We start from the raw sequence: 22,541 nt of genomic DNA, 5'->3' as shown, positions 1-22,541 counted from the left end.
GTGCAAATTGGCATAGGGCAAATAAGATTAGAGAGACAAATGCATGGCTCAAAGACTGGTGTGGGAGAAGTGGGTTCCAGTTTGTGGGGCAATGTACTGGGGAAAGTGGGGGCTGTACCATTGGGCTGGTTTACATCTGAACTGTGCTGGGACGAGTGTCCTTGCAAATCGCATAACTAGGGAAGCAGAGAGGGCTTTAAACTAAACAAAGGCGGCGGGGGGAGGGATCAAATTTGGGTAGAGGTAGCAATTCAAGGTGTAGAGGCAAGACAGGAGGGCAAAATAGTAATATGAGAAATAAGGGTCAGAGAGTGGCAGGAAGGGACAGAGAGAAAAAAAGCTAAGAATACATCAACAGTCAAGACCAGATGTTACAAAGGTAACAAAAAGACAAAACTAAAGGCTCTCTATCTGAATGCACATAGCACTCATAGCAAAGTAAATGAACTGATGGCCCATATTGAAGTAAATAAGTATGATCTGATAGCAATTACGCAGATATTGCTGCAGGACAACAAAGATTGAAGGACGACAAAGATTGAAAGGTACACGACATTCAAGAAGAATAGAAAGCTAGGTAAAGGTGGAGGGGTAGCACTGTTAATCAAAGAGGGCATTGATGCAATAGTTAGAGATGACCTTGGTTTAGGAAAACAGGATGTAGAATCGGTTTGGATGAGGAACAGTAGGTGCAAAAAGTCATTAGTGGGAGTGGACTACAGGCCCCGTAACAGTAGCCACAGTGTAGGACAAATTATTCAAGAGAAAATATTGTGTTTTTGTGATAAAGGGAAGGCAATAATCATGGATGATTTTAATTTACATATTAACTGGAAAAATCAGATTGGCAGGAGTAGCCTGGATGAAGATTTCTTAGAATGCTTTTGAAATAGTTTCTTAGAGCAGCATGTACTGGAACCAACCAGAGAGCAGGTTGCATTAGATTTAGTATTGTGTAATGTGACAGGATTAATTAATGACCTCAGGATAAAGGCACCCCTAGGTAGCAGCGACCTTTTTTTTTATTCATTCACGGGATGTGGGCTTCGCTGGCTGGACCAGCATTTATTGCCCATCCCTAGTTGCCCTTGAGAAGGTGATGGTGAGCTGCCTTCTTGAACCGCTGCTGTCCATGTGGTGTAGGTACACCCATAGTGCTGTTAAGAAGGGAGTTCAGGATTTTGACCCAACGACAATGAAGGAACGGCGATATATTTCCAAGTCAGGATGGTGAGTGAGTTGGAGGGGAACTTCCAGGTGGGTGGTGTTCCCATCTATCTGCTGTCCTTGTTCTTCGAGGTGGTAGTGGTTGTGCATTTGAAAGGTGCTGCCTGAAGAGCCTTGGTGAATTCCTGCAGTACATCTTGTAGATGGTGCACACTGCTGCTATTGTGCATCGGTGGTGGAGAGAGTGAATGTTTGTGGATGTGATGCCAATCAAGTGGACTGCTTTGTCCTGGACGGTGTCCAGCTTCTTCAGTGTTGTGGGAGCTGCATTCATTCAGGCAAGTGGGGAGTACTCTATCACACTCTTGACTTGTGCCTTGTAGATGGTGGACAGTTTTTGGGGAATCAGAAGGTGAGTTACTCATTGCACGATTCCTAGCTTCTATGTCCTGTCCCACCGGCAGAGATGGCGGCACAGTGGTATACAGTCAGGAGGGAGTTGTCCTGGGAGTCCTCAACATCGACTCCAGACCCCATGAAGTATCATGCACCAGGTCAAACATGGGCAAGGAAATGTCCTGCTTACCACCACCTATCACCCTCCCTCAGCTGATGAATCAGTGCTCCTCCATGTTGAACAGCACTTGGAGGAAGCACTGAGGGTGGCAAGGATGCAGAATGTACTCTGGGTGGGAGGCCTCAATGTACATCACCAAGAGTGGCTCGGTAGCACCACTACTGACCAAGCTGGCTGAGTCCTAAAGGACATAGATGCTAGACTGGGTCTGTGGCAGGTGCTGAGGGAACCAACAAGAGGGAGAAACATACTTAACCTCATCCTCACCAACCTGCCTGCCTCAGATGCATCTGTCCATGACAGTATCGGCAGGAGTGACCACGGTACAGTCATTGTGGAGACGAAGTCCCGCCTTCACATTAAGGATACCCTCCATTGTGTTGTGTGGCACTACCACCATTCTAAATGGGACACATTTCGAACAGTTCTAGCAACTCAAGGCTGGGCATCCATGAGGCGCTGTGTGCCATCCCCAGCAGCAGAATTGTACTTGAACAAGATCTGTAACCTCAAGGCCCGGCATATCCCCCACTCTACCATTACCGTCAAGCCAGGGGATCAACCCTAGTGCAATGAAGAGTGCAGGAGGGCATGCCAGGAGCAGCACTAGGCATATCTAAAAATGAGGTGTCAACATGGTGAAGCTATAACACAGGATTACTTACGTGCCAAACAGCAAAAGCAGCAAGTGACAGGCAGGGCAAAGCAATCCCACAACCAACGGATCAGATCTAAGCTCTGCAGTCCTGCCACATCCAGTTGTGAATTGGTGGACAATTTAACAACTCACTGGAGGAGGAGGCTCCACAAATATCTCCATCCTCAATGATGGAGGAGTGCAAAAGATAACGCTGAAGCATTTGCAACAATCTTCAGCCAGAACTGCCGAGTGTATGATCCATTTTGGCCTCCTCCAGAGGTTCCCAGCAACACAGATGCCAGTCTTCAGCCAATTCAATTCACTCCATGTGATATCAAGAAACATCTGAAGGCACTGGATACTGCAAAGGCTATGGGCCCTGACAATATTCCGGCAATAGTGCTGAAGACATGTGCTCCAGAACTTGCTGTGCCCCTAGCCAAGCTGTTCCAGTACTGCAACAACACTGGCATCTACTCGGTTATGTAGAAAATTGCCCAGGTATGTCCTGTACACAAAAAGCAGGGCAAATCCAACCCGGCCAATTACTGCCCCATCACTTGCTTAGCAATACCCTGCTCACTGATGCCCAGTTTGGGTTCCGTCAAGGCCACTCAGCCCCTGACCTCATTACAGGCTTGGTTCAAACATGGACAAAAGAGCTGAACTCCAGGGGTGAGGTGAGAGTGACTGCCCTTGACATCAAGGCAGCATTTGACCGAGTGTGGCATCAAGGAGTCCTAGCAAAACTGGAGTCAATGAGAATCAGGGGTAAAACTCTCTGCTGGTTGGAGTCGTACCTAGCACAAAGGAAGATGGTTGGGGTTGTTGGAGGTCAGTCATCTCAGCTCCAGGAATTCACTGCAGGAGTTCCTCAGGGTAGTGTCCTAGGCCCAACCATCTTCAGCTGCTTCATCAATGACCTGCCTTCCATCATAAGGTCAGAACTGGGGATATTCGCTGATGATTGCACGGTGTTCCGCACCATTTGCAACTCCTCAAGTATTAAAGCAGTCCATGTCCAAATGTAGCAAGACCTGGACAATATCCAGGCTTGAGCTGACAAGTGGCAAGTAACATTCGCACCACACAAGTGTCAGGCAATGACATCTCCAACAAGAGAGAATCCAGCCATCGCCCCTTGATGTTCAATGGCATTACCATCACTGAATCCCCCGCTATCCAGATGCTGGGGGTTACCTTAGGCCAGAAACTGAAATGGACTAGCCATATAAATACTGTGGCTACAAAAACATGATTGAATTTTACATGCAGTTTGAAAGGGAGAAGAGTGGGTCCAAGACTAATATCTTAAACTTAAATTAGAGCATCGATGTGGGGATGAAAGGAACTTGGTGAAATTACAATCACTAGGGAAACAGTACCATGCAAATTGATGGAGCTGCGGGCTGACAAGTCTCCGGGTCCCAATGGACTACATCCTAGGGTCTTAAAAGAGGTGGCTAATGAGGTAGTTGATGCGCTGGTGTTAATTTTCCAAAATTTGCTAGATTCTGGAAAGGTTCCATCAGATTGGAAAGTAGCAAATATAACCCCTCTATTCAAGAAGGGAAGGAGGCAGAAAACAGGAAACTATAGTGCCAGTTAGCTTGACGTCTGCCACGGGGAAGTTATTAGAATCAATCATTAAGGAGGTTATAGTTAGGCATTCAGAAGAGCTCAAGGCAATTGGGAAGAGTTAACATGGTTTTCTGAAAGGAAATTCACGTTTAACCAATTTATTGGAGTTTTTTGAAGGAGTAATGTGTGCAGTGGATAAAGGGGAGCTTGTAGATGTAAGGTACTTGGATTTCCAGACGGCATTTGATAAGGTGCCACATCAAAGATTATTATGGAAAATAAAAGCGCATGGTGTAGTGGATACCATATTAGCATGGATATAAGTTTGGCTGGCTGGCAGAAAGCAGAAAGTATACATAAATGGGTATTTTTCTGATTGGCAGGAGGTGACGAGTGGCGTCCCACAGGGGTCTGTACTGGGGCCTTAAACTTTTTATGATTTACATCAATGACATGGTTGAGGGGAGTGAAGACAAGGTAGCTAAGTTTGCAGATGACACAAGGATAAGTAGGAAAGTATGCTGTAAAGAGGACATGAGGAGATTGCAGATGGATGTAGATAGGTTGAGTGAGTGAGCAAAGATCTGGCAAATGGAGCTTAATGTGGGAAAATGTGAAGTTGTTCATTTTGACAGGAAGAACACAAAAGCAGAGTATTACTTAAATGGAGAAGGGCTGCAAAATTCTGGGGTGCAGAGGGATCCAGGTGTTCTAGTATATGAATCGCAAAAAGTTACTATAAAGGTACAGCAAGTAATTAAGAAGGCTAATGGAATGCTATCCTTTATTACGAGCAGGATGGAGCATAAAAGTAAGGATGTTATGCTTCAGTTATACAGGGCATTGGTGAGACCGCATCTTGTAAACTGTGTGCAGTTTTGGTCTCCTTATTTCAGGAAGGATGTAAATGGATTGGAGGCGGAAAGGAGGTTTACTAGATTGATACCTGGAAAGAGTGGGTTGTCTTATGAGGAAAGGTTGGACAGACTAGGCTTGTTTCTGCTGGAGTTTAGAAGAGTGAGGGGTGATTTGATTGAAGTATACAAGATCCTGAACGGCCTTGCCAAGGTGGACATTGAAAGGATGTTTCCTCTTGTGGGTGAGTCCAGAACTAGGGGGCACTGTTTTAAAATTAGGGGTCGCCCTTTTAGGACAGAGATAAGGGGAAATTTTATCTCTCAGACAGTTGTGTGACATTGGAATTCTCTGCCTCAGAAGGTGGTGGAGGTGGGGTCATTGAATATTTTTAAGGCGTAGGTAGATAGCTTCTTGTTAGGCAAGAGAATCAAAGGTTATCAGGGTTAGATGGGAATGTGGAAATCAAAACATAAGAAGATCAGCCATGATCTTATTGAATAGTGGAGCAGGATCAAGGGGCCAAATGGTCTTCTCCTGTTCCTATTTCTCTTGTTCTTATCTGAATCCCCTCATCCTGTGACCTCGACAGCTCCAGCTCTAGCTTCACAGGCTGAGGCGGGTGCCACTGCCACACTGCAGGACCCCAAAAGCAGGCATGGGCCCTCCATGTCTCGGCCCTCCAGAGGACGCCCGCTAAGGTCATCACAGACAGGATGTAGCAGTCAGCAGGCTGCTTCCACCTCCGCTGTGGATGTCTGGGGAGCACTAAGACATAGCGGCAGGGTTACTCAGATGTTTGTGTCACTCAGATGTGAAACCTTTCTGAACAAGATAAAGGCAGGTGTCTCAGTCCAGGGCCTCTTCCCAGTGCTCTGTGCAGCCTTTAGGCCAGCCTCATACTCCTTGGAAACATTAGTGATGCCTGCACCTCGGCGGTGCTTGTCATTGCTGCCGGAATGTCGTGGGCAGGCATCACAGAGTTCTATCATTGTCTGCATGCTCTCAGCACCTTTAAGGTGGGCTGGCCCCTATCTCTTTAACACCTGTGATCAGTGACACTGTGGTCCTGAAGGGACCAGATGCTGAAGGGGAACAAAGGATCAGATGCTTTTAAAGTTTCATGGCTGTGTCTCTGAGATGACCCTGATCACAGAGCGTAAACGAGCTGCCTTTGGCCAGACAGGAGTCAGACATCCACAAAGGCTATGTGAAGATCTGCAGTGTCCTCACTGCATGTCGTCATCATCCTGCTGCAATCAAGTAACTATTTGGGCCCCCATTGTGTCTCCATGACAGGAACATTATCACAGAGGGTATGTACGCTGCAATTAGCCAGGCTGGAGTCAAACATTCACAAGTGCAATGTGAGGATCTATGGTGTCTCCTCACTGCATGTCTGGCCATCGCCGTTGTTGTCGTCCTCGAGGACCTCCTCACCCTCATCACCGTTGACATCCCCCTCATCGGAGGAGACCTCCAACTCCTGTATCTCCTCCTCAGCCAGCTCCTCTCCCCATTGCAGCACCAGGTTGTAAAGGGCTCAGCAGGCGACGACGATGCATGACATCCTCTGTGGACTATATTACAGGGCTCCACAGGTCCGGTCCATGCAGCGAAACCTCATGTTCAGCATCCCAATGGTTTGTCCCACCAAGTTGCGAGTTCCAGCATAAGCCTCGTTATACCTTTGCTCTGCTGCAGTCAGAGCCTGCCACACAGGGGTCATCAGACACGTCCTCTGCAGGTAGCCCTTGTCCCTCAGGAGCCAACTCTGCAGCCTCTGTGGACCCTGGAAGACAACAGGGACCTGTGACTGACTGAGAATGCAAGAGTCGTGCACACACCCTGGAAACATTCTGCGCAGACCTGCAGGATGCATTTGTGGTGGCTCACAACAAAGATATATCCAAGTGAGAAAGGAGGATTCTAGGAAGGGATAGACCAGCCATGGTTAACCCAGGAAGTTAAGGATAGTATCAAATTGAAACAAAAACATACAATGTGGCAAAGATTAGTGGTAAGCCAGAGGATTGGGAAAGTTTTAAAAAACAACAAAAGATGGCCAAAAAAAAAGGGAGAAAATAAACTTTGAGGATAAACTAGCAAGTAATATAAAAATGGACAGTAAGAGCTTCTTTAAATATATTAAAAGGAAGAGAGAGGCCAAAGTGAACATAGGCCCCTTAGAGAATGAGACTGGAGAAATAATAATGGGGAACCAGGAAATGGCAGAGGAGTTGAATAAACACTTTGCTTCAGTCTTTACAGTAGAATATACTACTAGCATTCCAAATGTAGTAAATAATCAAGGGGAAAAAGTGGAGGAGTCCACTGGAGCTGATGGGTTACATCCTACGATATTAAAGGAAGTAGCTACACAAATAATAGATGCACTGGCAGTAATCTTCCAAAAATCCTTAAGGCAGAATTTTTTGCTCATCGGGCGGGCATGCGCCCGACCCGAAAGAGGGTAAAATGTTGCGCGATGATGTCAGGCGAGTGTCCTGATGTCATCACGCACTCGCGTCATATTTCGGTCAGTGGGCGCGTGCAGAAGTTGGCAGTGTGCCCACCGACAATTAAAAAGCGTATTAGAGGCCATTAACAATCCAATTGATTTAAATTTTTCACTGCCCATCCGACCTTACGGATGGCGGGCAGGCGAAAATGCCAAGCGGCCTTTGCATTTTTTGCAAAACCTTCATCCATGGATGTGGTGAGGCTTCGATCCTTCATTAAAAAATATAAAATATTTTCACACTAATTAATATAATGTCCCTGCTCATGTGACAGAGTCACATCAGGAGACATGTTTTTAACATTTTTCAAGGCTTTAGTTTTCATTTTCAAAACTGTTCATCTCCCTGAAGCAGCTCTTTGCCTCATGGAGCTTTTCCAGCGTGCACCTGCATGCATGCATGAAGTTGCACGCTTGCCCCCCCTCTCCGCCCACACAGGCAGCGCGCGCATTTCACACTGGTTGGGCCTTAATTGTCCCGCCAGCATGAAATTGAGGTCTGTCCCCGATTGCAGGCGATGGTTGGCTTCCCGACTGCTCCTGCCTGCTTCCACTAAGCCTGCCCAAACGAGGGCAAAATTTTGCCCTTAGATTCTGGAAAAATCCCGGAAGATTGGAAAATTGCCAATGTAACGCCCTTATTCAAAAAGGGAGGGAGACAAGAAACAAGTAACTATAGGCCAGTTAGCTTAACATCTGTCATTGTGAAAATGTTAGAGCCTATTATAAAGGATGTAATAGCAGAACATTTAGAAATGCAAGTAGAGTCAGCGTGGCTTCATGAAGGGGAAATCATGCCTGACAAATTTATTAGAATTCCTTGAGGAGGTAACAAGCAGGATAGATAAAGGGGAATCAGTAGATGTAATATATTTGGATTTCCGAAAGGCGTTGGATAAGGTACCGCACATAAGGCTACTTAATAAGAGCTCATGGTATTGAGGGTAGTATATTAGCATGGATTGAGGATTGGCTAACTAATAGAAGATAGAGAGTTGGGATAAGTGGGGGCATCTTCAGGATAGCAACCAGTAACTAGTGAGTGCCACAGGGATCAGTGCTGGTGCCACAATTATTTACAATATAAAGTAATGACTTAGATGAGGTAAGTGAATGTACTATCACCAAGTTTGTGGATGGCACAAAAATAGGTGGGAGGGCAAGCTGTCAGGGTGACACAAAGAGCCTTCAGAGGGATGTAGACAAGTTAAATGAGTGGACAAAAACTTGGCAGGTGGAATATAATGTGGGAAAATGTGAGGTTATGCATTTTGGCAGGAAGTATAGAGGAGCTGAATATTAATTACATGGAGAAAGACTACAGAAAGCTACAGCACAGAGGGATTTGGAAGTCCTTGTGCATGAATCCCAAAAAGCTATCATACAAGTTAAGCAGGTAACTTGTGGGAGAGTCTAGGACCAGAGGATATAATCTCAGAGTGAGGGATCGCCCATTTAAGACAGAGATGAGGAGGAATTTCTTCTCTCAGAGGGTAGTGAATCTGTAGAATTCTTTACCTCAGAGGGCTGTAGAGGCTGGGTCGTTAAGTATATTCAAGGCTGAGATAGACAGATTTTTAATCAATAAGGGAATCGAGCGTTATGGGGAAAAAGCAGGAAAGTAGAGTTGAGGATTATCAGATCAGCCATGATCTCATTGAATGGCGGAGCAGACTTGATGGGCCGAATGGCCTACTTCTGCTCCTATGTCTTATGGTCTTATGGTTGCACACCAGCTGCACACCCAGCAAATGGAATCCCTTATGGCTGACGTAGTTGAGCGCGTATTGCGATAGAGATCTGAGCGTCATGTGCGTGCAGTCGATTGCATCCCGAAACTGTGGGAAACTTGAGATCTGGGCAAATCCAATTGCTCTTGAATCCTGGCTCTCTTGGTCCTGGGTGAAATACACAAAGTTCTGTGCCCTCGCAAAGGTGGGCATCCATGACCTCATGAATGCATTTGTGGGTGGAGGCTTTTGATATCCCACAGAGATCACCTGTAGAGCCCTGAAAGGAACCACTGGCATAGAAATTGAGCGCTGCTGTCATTTTCATGGCCACTGGCAGTGGATGCCCTCCATGTTCCTGTGGCTCCAAATCCTGGATCAGCTGGCAGATGTGACCGACCAGTTCCCTAGACATGCGCAGTCTTCGGCGACACTGGTTCTCGGTCATCTGCAGGAATGCCTCGGCGTCTATAGAGCCTGGGTCTAACTAGGTGGCAACCAGTGATGGCTCACTGTGGCTCTTCAGCGGCGTGTGTGGGGGCCCCATCTGCCCCTTCTCCCAGAGGGTGCTGCTCCTCCCTCTGCACAGCCAGGTCTCTCCATCACTCTCTTCTCCTTCATCTTCACTCTCTGTATGCTCTGAGGCATACAGCTAGTTCATCAGGCTCCATGATCCTGATGTACTCCTCCTGCAGGATGAAAGAGAGATACATGTGAGTTAACATGGTTGTACTAAGAACCTGTCTTGGTTAAGTCTGAAGGCCCCTTAATGCATTGCGGAGACTGACCACCACCTGGATGGTCAGAGATAAGTGCATTGCATGGCTGCCTGAAACCCCACCTTCCTCCACTCAACTCCACCTGACCGATTGGCGATAGCTTTACCCTTTGGACTGCATTCTGTGCTCTCAGCTCAGGCGCAGGCATTCTCCTAACCTACGCTGCAAGGTGCACTGTTAGCTTGAACCATGGGACAGACTGGTCCAAACTGGGATGATGACATTGCAAGGGGCTGTAAGTGCCTTCACCAGTGACTGCTCCATGGGCAGCTTTAGCAAGGAGATTGTACAATGTGCCCAGTTCTGGTCTGTTCTGCAGTCCACTAAAACACTCATTTGTTTCCAGTCTGTGCCTAAGGGGTGAAAAGCTCTGGAGCACTTGGTGGCACTTTGATGTCTCTGCATTGCTTGAGTGGGCAGATAAGCTAGAGGCCCAACTCCAGTTGTATCAATATGACTGTGCTTGAACTGTCTCACCTGCAGAGGAATGGTCACTTTACACAAGGTGTCCCTAATCTGTGGCTGCTTCCCTACCCCACCAACCCCGCACATCGCTCATGCTTGTGCACTACCTTCAACTGCACGACAGCCTTTGGCACCCTCCCCCCACGAACAAAGCCGCCCCATCCGCAGGGCAGCCTCTGCCCCCCACCCCTCCAATGCGCCTCAACCTTGAGGTCCAACAGGGGTCCCTTGTGAGTGCTCCACAACGTTACTGTGCACTCACCTCCAAGTTCCCCTCAAAGTGCAGCCCGCCAAGCGCACGCCTTCTATATGCTGTTGTGAAACACATCAACGTGAGCAGACAATCCAGCTGGGGGTGGATGAGTCTGGCGGGCTGGCCTTATAATGATATGCTGATGTATTACAATGAGGTTCCCAACGTCCGATTGTGGGAAACGTGGCCTGCCATCGATGGGATGGATGATCGCAAACTGATTTCACAATGTCGTGAAACCAATTTTTGGTCTTCTCGCCATATTGTCCACTCAGGCCACTGAACACGTTCGACGCCAGTGGGCACAGAAAATTCCATCAACTGTGTATTCTATTTTAGTGAATTTCACAACTTAGTGGCAAACTGTGTAATACTGTGGGTAGTTTTATATTCTACCCAAGTGCTCTCTCAGATCAGGTGTGTCTGGCACCCATTCATCAGTAAGACTGTTGCAAATGGCGATCTTTACCAGGTATCGTTAAAGTTGTGATGTGATAAAACAGAAGTATTTTTTATTAAAACAAATGTACCACTTTAATACTAAATATTGAGTTTTTCTTGCTTTAATGGGAAGATGCAAATAATTTACCATCTTCAGAGTAATTTAATCTGCTAAATAAATTATAAAATTTGAATTATATCACAAAAATATCTACTGGTTTCATCTAAATACAGCTAAGTAGAATATTATTTTGCAAGTTGAAATTATAAACAATTAATATATCATATTTTTCACTTATGCTGAACTTTTATTGCCTTTTGATGTATGAGTAATGTGACAGTTAAGTTTTGCTTCAAAATGCACTGATGTAAAATGAACATTACATGAGCCAATTTTATATTGTTGCAAGTATGAAAAGGTTAATATTTTTTATGTTCCTCAGAATGTGCCCTGTCGTGCCATATCTATGGGCCAGGGACAGGAGATCCATGCAAGGCGTTTGCTGACTCAGAGCATGCAGGATGGTGGCTGGCTTCTTTTACAGAACTGCCACCTAGGCTTGAATTTCATGGACGAACTTTTAGATACTGTCACCACAACAGAATCTTTGCATGATGAATGTCGAACCTGGATCACAACAGAGGTCCATCCAAAGTTTCCCATCAATTTATTACAGTCATCTATTAAATTTACCAATGAGCCCCCTCAAGGTAGGTCAGAATTTTGGTAAATTCCTTTGAGCTGCTCCCACGGTCTCACCATAACTTCACAAAGCCTTTCACACAGGTACTTAGAATTTCTGCAATAATTCCAGTGAACTTAGAATGGTAGAGTGGGTGCAGTTCCAAAAAAATTCCCAGCCTCTGTGTGCACATACAATTTCCTTACAAAAATCAAAACTCTACCTTTCTAAGGGTCAATAGTGACAGCAATGGATTGGTAACAGCAGTGCGATTTCTCAAAGCTGGGAATATCTGGAATAAACTGTACTGGAATTGACAAAAGTTGTTTCTGCTTTACTTTAATGCTAATAGAATAGACTTCTATCACCTGCTATTACACTGAGTTTACTCTTCAGACACTTGGCATAATAGAAGGATCACTGTGCCTTTATGTCAATTTGTGTTGGAATTTTTTGCCTCTAGTAAACTGAAGAACAAAGGATTGCCAATGACTCCGCTGGCCAATTCACTCATTGGCCAAACTATGTAATCAGGAAGTCCTAGTATTCTGTGCTGAATTATGGTGAGGTGAGAGTGACTGCCCTTAACAACAAGGCAGCATTTGACTGGGTGTGGCAGGAAGGTGGTTGTTGGAGGTCAACCATCTCAGTCTTGGGACATTGTTGCAGGAGTTCCTCAGGGTAGTGTCCTAGGCTCAATCATCTTCAGTTGCTTCATCAATGACCTTCCTTCTTAAGGTCAGAAGTAGGGATGTTCACTGATGATTGCACAATGTTCATCACTATTCACGACTCCTCAGATACTGGACCAGTCTCTGTTCATTTGCAGCAAGACCTGGGCAACATACAGACTTGGGCTGATAAGTGGCAAGGAACATTCATACCACACAAGTGCCAGGCAATGACCATCTCCAACAAGAAAGAATCTAACCATCTTCTCTTGATATTCAATGGCATTACCATTGCTGAATCCCCCACTATTAACATCCTGAGGGCTATGATTGACCAGAAACTGACAAGCCATATAAATACTGTGGGTACAAGAGCTATTAGAGGCTAGGAATTCTGCAGCAAGTAACTCATCTCCTGACTCCCCAAAGCCTGTCCATCATCTACAAGGCACAGCTCAAGGAACGTGATGGAATACTCTCCCCTTGCCTGGATGAGTGCAGCTCCAGGGCTCTGTAGAGGCTCATGAACCTCACTATTTCCCGATGTTCAACCACTATCTTTTATAACTTCAAGGACAAGATTTCTCTCCTCTGGTAGAGCAGGATTTCTGGGTGGAAACCCAGCTCAGAAGTGACCTTCACCAAATTGAATATTACCAATACAAAGTGGGCACCTGATAGAATTTATATGATCAAAACGGGGCTTTATGTTGCTAAGGAGAGAAATAAGAGTGCCAGAAAAGAAGATGGACAGTAAAGTTCCTTAGGCATGAGGGTTCTCTTGTTTTGCCATTGGATTGAGATTGAAAGCTTTCCACCAATGTTCCAGGAAGTATTGCCACCCCTATCTTGCTGGTTGCTGGAATCAGCAGTAGTAGCAGGGAAGGCAGAAAAATCAAGCCTCCACATTTTTATTTAAATGCTACAGGGTGGTGAAAATACTGCTGATAACTTCAACTGCTGGGCCAGAAGGAGAGAAATGTAGCTCAGAGAAGGGATGGAATAGATCTCCCAACCAGATATCTCACCATTGGATTGCTCAATTTCAGGCAACCCAAAATCTCCTCTCTCAGTAACTTGTCCAATTCCCTTTTGAAGTTCTACAGAGAATCCATACTCATCCAAAGTATCAGCAATCTGTCCCAGAGGCATATTGGTCCCTCCCATTCAGTGGCTCAAGTTAAACCTAACACAGAGGAAGATACTTGTGGTTGTCTCCAAAACAAGACTTCAGAAACAATACTCCATCAAAACTTTGCCTGCTCTAACCTGGGTTAGTCCCTGGGGCTATTTGTAGCACTCTCAACACAGCACAGTTGGGATTTTTAAATTCTTATTTATTCTTTCACAGGATGAGGGCATCACTGGCTAGGCCAGAATTCATTTCCTATCCCTCAATTCCATTGAGAAGATGGTGAGCTGCCTTCTTGAACCAGTGCAGTCCATATGATGTAGGTACACCCACAGTGCTGTTAGGGAGGGAGTTCCAAGATTTTGACCCAGCGACTGTGAAGGAACGATGAAATAGTTCCAAGTCAGGATGGTGTGTGTCTTGGAGGGGAACTTACAGGTGGTGGCATTCCCATGCATCTGCTGCCTTTGTCCTTCTAGGTGGTAGAGGGCACGGGTTTGGAAGGTACTGTCAAAGGAGCCTTGGTGAGTTTCTGCAGTGCATCTTTTAGATGGTACACACTGCTGCTACTGTGCGACAGTAACGGAGGGAGTGAATGTTGAAGGTGTTGGATGGGGTGCCAATCAAACAGGCTGCTTTTTCCTGGATAGTGTCAAGCTTCTTGAGTGTTGCAGGAGCTTGTTAGGTTGAGGAAAGGGATTTCCCAGATCTTCTAAATGAGCAGGTTTTTAGCATGAGGTGGTAGTGTTTGGGTGGGACTGGCTTAACGTAGTAGATTGTATTTTCCCCTCCTTTTCATATGTTCATACATCTCTTTGTATGTACAAATAAAGCTCTTGATTTTTCTCTCTCAGACTTGGAGTAGTTTGAGCTTTAGCATATTTGCACAAATTGTTTATGTTTTCATTTTATTTGGATTCTTCTGCCTGAGTCCTAGAAAAAGATTTGGGGGAAAAATTTGAGGTAGCGCCATGCAGACTTATATTGATTCCCTGGGGGCAAAGAGAACCACGGACTGCTACCTGTGCAACCCGCTCAGCGTTCACCAATAATGTCAATGAGGAAACCTGCGTGGGATGTGTTTGCTGGTCTGTGGCACTGCCTGTCCCTAGGGAAACAACCTTAGTCTACATAATACCACTGAAAGCATGTTTGAATCGAGAACAAGTCTTCATATAGTACATACGGAGATGATTTTACTCACGTAGCACTATGGCATGCAATGCATTAAAGGGATAGACTTCCGTGATTGAACTGTTTCTATGATAATTCATTTGAGAACTTGCAATGACATAGCACCTTTAACATAGTGAAACAACTCATTCATTTACATAAGTGGGACGAATAATATTCAGATAATGAAGAAGATTACACTGAAGGTAGGTGAATTAACAGTGTCCCTTCCTGGGGTATAGGAACCGTTTAGTGCCAAAACAAATGTTCCTTTCACCAAACATGCACTGAGAGAATCTATTAACTGGCTACTGGAATTATTTCAATACTGCAAAAAGCTGTTAAGTCCTAAGGATGAAAAGACAATGTCATGATATAAATATCGTTTTGAACTTGAGTTTAAATTTCAGGAGAAGTGCATGTTGTGAAACCAATGTTCTCATGTCATTTTCAATGTTGAGTGTTGCAGAAAGGATATTATATTTTAGATTCACAAGAGAAATAACTATTTGAAATTTACACGGTTTGAGAGGTTACAAAATAAGCTGTAGTGTTTAGTTCATTTTCTCATGAGTGACATTGATTTAGATAGTTCCTGGTACATTCCTTGTATTATAAACCTAGGTCTAAATTAATAATTTCACTGCTTGTCTGTATTCTTGTACATGTGTAGGTGTGAAAGCTGGTCTGAAGCGTACTTACAGCAGCATCACCCAGGAACAACTGGATATCAGCAATATGCCACAGTGGAAACCCTTGTTATATGCTGTGGCCTTCCTTCATACAACTGTGCAGGTACAGCTCTTCTAATTCATTAGAACATAATTTATGATGCAAATCCATTTGTAATGAACAAATTTAAACCTCCCAATTCAAATTAAATCAATGCAATAAGACTCCTGTTAGAATTGCTACACATAATGGAAGCCTGAACATTAATCTCTCATTCCAAGTAACAAACCAGCCTGATTTTCCATGCTTAGAAATTGATGGAAGCAAATTCTACTTAGTTCTGTCACAGGGATTTGATTTCCCTATCAGATTTCTCTGTCTGTGCTCTACTCAGATGATGTTTAACACCCAGGCATTAAAGAAAACAATCTATCCCAATTTCTCAGCAACTCATTTGGTGCAACAAAAGGTACATTAAAACAAGCAATATTTTCTGCCTGGTGGTACTGAAAATGCTCCGTATGTTTGTAGTCAGTCCCACTATGTTGTCATGACCTTTTCTAATATGTTTACAAGAATTGGCAATTTACCCTAAAACGCCAGCTGAAGGCAGTAATCAGGAATTTTTGTTGCGTTATTACCCCAGTAAAATGAAATCTTTTTCTGTAGAAGAGTAATTTATTATTGTTTCCACTGAGGTGTAACATCCATCGTACTAATAGGGCTCAGATGTCAAAAGTTAAATAAGGAAAGGGTTATGACCCCTGATGAACTGGTGACTTGTTCCCAAGCTAAACTATTCCTGTGGGCTCAAACTGCACTATAAGGCCAATATTGTCATAGAGTCTTACAGCACAGAAGGAAGCTATTTGACCATCGAGTCTGTGCTGGCTCTTTGAAAGAGCTGTCCAATTTACTGTCACACCCGAAAGTTTTCATGTTACCCTGAAAATTGGTCCTCTTCAAGTACATGTCTCATTGCCTTTTGAAATTTCCACTAAAATGTTGTGTGATAATGATAACTGAATTTATTAGGAGCATATGAATCTCAGCACTTAATCAGTATGGGAGCTTTATGCTGCCTATACATCTACAAAAGCCCACGTTTCCCTTGAATGATCTTGAATTATCACTTCACAGTTGGTAGCAATATATTGCAGTCCAGAATTAATTTCAAGATTACCTGTGATTTCAGATAGCAGTCTAGTACATAAAATAGACTATCTCAGCAGCCACAGTGAATTCTCTAAATAATTTTTTGTTCCAAAGGCTATCGTAACTCACTCAAATTTCTATTGTTTGTGAATTATGGTTGTTTTGCTTTCATAGAACCTTAGAAATTTAAGGTACAGAAGATAGCCTTTCAGCCCATCATATCTTTGTTGGGTGAAAAAGAGCTGTCCAATCTAATCACAATTTCCAGCTCTTGGTCCAGAAGTACGTAGATTATGGCACTTCAAATGCATCTCCAAATACTTTTTAAATTTGACCAGGGTTTGGACCTCTACCACCCTTTCAGCCAATGAGTTCCAGACCTCTACCACCCTCTGGGTGAAAAAATGTTTCCTTAATTCCCTTCTCATCCTTCTACAAATTACTTAAATCTATGCCTCCTGGTTATTGCCCCCTGTCTGCTAAGCAGAATAGGTCATTCGATCTAGAACCCTCATAATTTTATACATCTCAAATAAATCTCCCCTTGGCCTCCTCTGTTCCAAAGGAAATAATCCCAGCCTATCCAATCTTTCTTCACGGCTAAAATTTTCCAGTCCCTGGTAGTGGCTTCATAAATCTCCTCTGTTCCCTCTGTGGTAGAACTTTTGTAACGCAAAATGAAATTGCCTTCTATTATTTTTCCTTTTCAATTTTCTCTTGGCCCAAATCTTTCTGGAGCAGGACACCTCACTCTGTACATTGTTAGTTAAGCATTTTCCTACTCCCTTCAGCTCAAAAAAAATTCACCATAACTTAAGGGTAGTGCAATTTTATAACATTTGTGGTGAGGGTAGTGGGGTATCTGGGACCTTAGCCAATAATAGAACTAACATTGTATCCCCTTAGCAAATGAGATTTAAGGACTGAGAAAGAAGCTGAGAAATGTAAGAGAAAGAGGGTGAATTTGAATCTAATTAGGTACAATAAGAGAAACTAGTGAAGAGAACACTCAGTAGAGTGCCTATCTCCACTATGCTGTCAACATTATTATGATAAGCAACTCTTCCTTGAGGCTTTTTCCTGCTTGGTTGATGCTCTGTAACTACAAAGCTGAAAAAAGAAATATTTTTATTAAGAACTTCCATTACACTGAGGAGGCTTCAAGCCAATCCATATCCAACAACCTGCTCTGAAAACTCAGCTCACATTTTGACAGCTGTGACAAATTGCACTACAATAGCTGAGGCAATCCACAACATTCTAAAAGAATCAACAATGCTCTAAATCAAACAACCCACAACATTCTTTAAAAAATTCAATTTGCCCTATGTCCAAATGTTAAAGGATTCTCTAAAAAATTCCAGGTTCTGGACCCACATCTTCACCAAAAAACGAATCAGTTCTTCCTTGGGCCATGCCCTATCTGTGTACCAAGTTTCACTGACAATCTGTCCATTAGTTTTTGAGATATATTGTTTGCAGACAAACAGACTAAGAAGCGGGTGAAAACATTAGGCAGGATTTTGAGGTTGTTGGGCAGGCACCGCGGTCGGGCCTTGAAGCGGCTGGGAAATGGCCCGCCGCCTGCGATCAGACCCCGATCACAATTTCATGCTGGTTGGCCAATTAACAGCTAACCAGCATGAAACACACGTTGAAAGGCTCAGCGCTGCCGGTGGGTGGGAGGAGGGCGAGCGCTGAAGTCAGCGCGGGCGTGGAGGAGTGCACAATGAAAGCCTCCTGAAGGCAGAGATCTGCCTCAGGGAGCTGAACAATTTTAAACCATTAAATAAAGATTTTAAAATCCCAGAAAAATCTTCCACCCATAAGAATCACTCACCTAAACATATGGATTATAAAAATTCTGCCCAAACATTTTTATCTTTTTTAATTAATATCGGAAACCTCATCCTGCAATGGATGAGGTTTCGTCAAAAATCCAAAGACTGTCTGGTTGATTCGCCTGCCCACCAACCATTGGATGGGCAGTGAAAAATAGTGTTTAATTAGTTGATTAATAGGCTTCTTAATTGTCAGCGGGCATGCAGCCGACTCTCGTGCGTGCCTGCCGACCGAAATATTGCATGAGTATGTGGTGACGATGGGACCGTCGCCCAATGTCATCACGCGCTATTTTGCGCTCGGGCATGTTGGGCACGTGCCCGCACACCGAGTGGAAAATCCTGCCCATTAAGACGGAGGTAATAAAAAGAGAGCAAGAAACATTGGATTAAGAGATCAAGAAAAAAATAGAAAAGCAAAGTAAGAAAAATATAAACATTTAAAATTTGGCAATTTTTAATTCTCTGAGAAGAATTTATAACATGCAGAATTGAGACTAATCAGTTTAACTTCTTCCCTTTCTAAATCGGTGAGGCTAATTGACATTGTACTAACAATTAATACATCGATAAAGGGATACTTATGCTCTTAACCACCAGACCTAATTTTCTGAGGTGAGTTTAATGGGAAATTAGTATGAAAATCTGGCAAGTTCTTGGAAATAATGGGGAGACCATAAGACCATAAGACGTAGGAGCAGAAATTAGGCCATTCGGCCCATCGAGTCTGCTCTACCATTCAATCATGGCTGATAAGTTTCTCAACCCCGTTCTCCTGCCTTCTCCCCGTAACCTTTGATCCCCTTACCAATCAAGAACCTATCTATCTCGGTCTTAAATACACTCAATGACCTGGCCTCCACAGCCTTCTGTGGCAATGAATTCCATAGATTCACCGCTCTCTGGCTAAAGAAGTTTCTCCTCATCTCTGTTCTAAAAGGTCTTCCCTTTACTCTGAGGCTGTGCCCTCGGGTTCTAGTCTCTCCTACTAATGGAAACATCTTCCCCACGTCCACTCTATCCAGGCCTTTCAGTATTCTGTAAGTTTCAATCAGATCCCCCCTCATCCTTCTAAATTCCATCGAATATAGACCCAGAGTCCTCAAATGTTCCTCATATGTTAAGCCTTTCATTCCTGGAATCATTCTCATGAACCTCCTCTGGACCCTCTCCAGGGCCAGCACATCCTTTCTGAGATACGGGGCCCAAAATTGCTCACAATATTCTAAATGTGGTCTGACCAGAGCCTTATAAAGCCTCAGCAGCACATCCCTGCTTTTATATTCTAGTCCTCTCGAAATAAATGCCAACATTGCATCTGCCTTCCTAACTACCGACTCAACCTGCAAGTTAACCTTAAGAGAATCCTGGACTAGGACTCCCAAGTCCCTTTGCACTCCAGATTTCTGAATTCTCTCCCCGTTTAGAAAATAGTCTATGCCTCTTCTTCCTACCAAAATGCATGACCTCACACTTCCCCACGTTGTATTCCATCTGCCACTTCTTTGCCCATTCTCCTAACCTGTCCAAATCCTTCTGCAGCCTCCCTGCCTCCTCAATACTACCTGTCCCTCCACCTATCTTTGTATCATCTGCAAACTTAGCCAGGATGCCCTCAGTTCCTTCATCTAGATCATTAATGTATAAAGTGAAAAGTTGTGGTCCCAACACCGACCCCTGCGGAACTCCACTAGTCACCGGCTGCCATCCTGAGAAGGACCCCCTTATCCCCACTCTCTGCCTCCTGCCAGACAGCCAATCTTCTATCCATGCTAGTTCCTTGCCTCTCACACCATGGGCTCTTATCTTACTGAGCAGCCTCCTGTGCGGCACCTTGTCAAAGGCCTTCTGGAAGTCCAAGTAGATAACATCCATTGGCTCTCCTTTGTCTAACCTACTCGTTACCTCCCCAAAGAATTCTGACAGATTTGTCAGGCATGACCTCCCCTTGATGAAACCATGCTGACTTTGCCTGATTTTACCATGCACTTCCAAGTATTCTGAAATCTCATCCTTAATAATGGACTCTAAAATCTTACCAATGACCGAGGTCAGGCTAATTGTGAGGTGAGGGTGAGGTGTCATTTGTGCAAAGCAAATGGCAGAGAAGTGTGAATTGACTAACAAATGCTGGTGATTTGCAACTCTCTACGTATCTATCAATCCCTGAATGCTGGCCAATTTGCCCATTGATAAGGGGGTTATTTTCCAGCAAGTTTCAACCCTTGTGTTTTTTTTCTTGTAAAAAGTGTAAACAACCCAGTCTTCCACCATCTAGGAAGATAGAATGATCTGAGTTGCAGACTTTTTCAGAACCATAGCATGACCATTTCTCAATAAAATTGGCTACTTGGTGATGTGGCAGTGAACCAGATGACATCCACCTAGTAGTTAACCTGATTCAGGAGACTGAGACAGGCATATTTGAATGACAGGTAGTTCCTGGAGCACACAATCTGTGTTGCTACCAATCTTTGATTTTATCTTGCTTTTTGTACTTCAGTTTTCTTCATTGCCTTACCAATGGGTGTATTCCAATTAATGAAAGGAATAGTATATAAAAATGTGAAGCATAATAAACAATTCCAGTGCAAAACTGTTGCCCTCAGTTGCCCCCTCAGGTGGATGTAAAAGATCCCACGGCATTATTTGCAGAATATCAGGGAAGTTCTCCTTAGCCTCTTGGCCAATGTTTACACCTCAACCAACAACACTAAAAAAGCTGATTACCTGGGCATTATCACACTGCTGTTTGAAGGATTGCACTGCATGAATTGGCTGCTGTATTTTCTACAAAACAATAATGTCAACATAGCAGAAGTACTTCAATGGTACAAAAGTGTTCTGAGTGTCCTGAGATCATGAAAAATGTATGCCTTTTAATTGTATATAGTAATTATAGTTCCTCTTTCCAATTAACATCTCCAGGAAAGACGTAAGTTTGGTCCACTTGGATGGAATATTCCATATGAGTTTAATCAAGCGGATTTTACTGCCAGTGTTCAGTTTGTGCAGAACCACCTGGATGAAATGGATATTAAGCGTGGTGTGAACTGGAACTGCATGCGCTACATGTTGGGGGAAGTGCAGTATGGAGGACGTGTAACAGATGATCTGGACAAGCGACTACTCAATACATTTGCAAGCGTGTGGTTTGGAGAAATTATGTTCACAGATACATTTTGCTTCTACAAACATTATATTATTCCACAAGGCAAGACAGTTCAAGACATCCTGCATTACATTGAGAGTCTGCCGCTGGTCGATAGTCCTGAGGTATTTAAGATTTTGTCTGCCAAGATAAAAATCTATCTGATGTACAGTTCAGCATTTTTAATAATACATACCTCCTCTATGCCCTAAGAGTGGGCCAGCTGTTTTCCCATTTCTAATGCATTTATTTGTTCACTCCCTGACTTCAGCAACAGTGCTACAGGGCAGGATCAACACAAATAAATGGAAAACATGACAGGTTAATTATGTTACAAAGGGTAAAGAAAAGTGCTATTCTGGTAGAGTATAGGTAATAATTGTACTGTTTGGAATTTGTCTGCGTAAGGTACTTTTAAAATGGCATCAGTTCTTGTTATTCGTTGGTAAGTATTATGTGTAACAATATTGCAATTTAATTCAGCCTCTTTCAGAATCCATAATACTCCTTTACAAAAGGGGAACGAGTCTAAGTATTTATAAGCTAATTAGTTTAACACCTGTGACAGAAAAAAATGACTCTGGCCCCAACCTTTTGAGCAGAGTCAAAATTGCTGCATCCGACGTGATCAGATAGAAAACTACCCATGTACCTGGATATGTTTAAAAAGGCCAGACATCCGATCCACAATACAGAAAAACTCCCTCAGCACAGAAATCCACACAGAGAGCAGCAAATAGAATCAGTACAGGGGCCACACTACGCCCCCGCACCACTCCCCACCTTGCAACCTCACCACCCATCACTTCTTACAGCATTAGCTGCTGTAAGGTAAGTTTAAATGTCTAGTGTGAATGTTAGTGAATTGGTGATGGATGAACGTTAGTGAATGGGTGCGTGGGTGAGTGAATGAATGGGTAGGGTGGGTGGGTGGATTAGGTAAGTGGGTAAGGTGGGTGAGGTAAGTGGGTAGGTGGGTAGGGTGGCAGGTGGGTGAGGTGGGAGTTGAGTTAGGGTTAGGTCGGGAGGGGCTTTCAGGTCAGAAGCTGATCAG

The 22,541-nt window shown here is 43.9% G+C and overlaps 1 protein-coding gene across 1 annotated transcript in view; it reads left to right on the top strand.

The window, feature by feature from the left end:
* Nucleotides 1–22,541, top strand: part of dnah5l (dynein, axonemal, heavy chain 5 like) — a 465,990-nt gene that overhangs the window by 387,487 nt on the left and 55,962 nt on the right. Inside the window, exons 69-71 of the mRNA XM_078535621.1 lie at nt 11,453–11,720; nt 15,342–15,463; nt 21,265–21,612. Of these exons, the coding sequence (XP_078391747.1) occupies nt 11,453–11,720; nt 15,342–15,463; nt 21,265–21,612 (738 nt within the window). The remainder of the gene's footprint in view (nt 1–11,452; nt 11,721–15,341; nt 15,464–21,264; nt 21,613–22,541) is intronic.

The sequence above is a fragment of the Cetorhinus maximus genome, chromosome 3 (genome assembly GCF_964194155.1).
Source record: "Cetorhinus maximus chromosome 3, sCetMax3.hap1.1, whole genome shotgun sequence".
NCBI lineage: Eukaryota > Metazoa > Chordata > Chondrichthyes > Lamniformes > Cetorhinidae > Cetorhinus > Cetorhinus maximus.
Note: the sequence above shows the minus strand (reverse complement) of the source record. Positions and strands in the feature narration are given on the sequence as shown.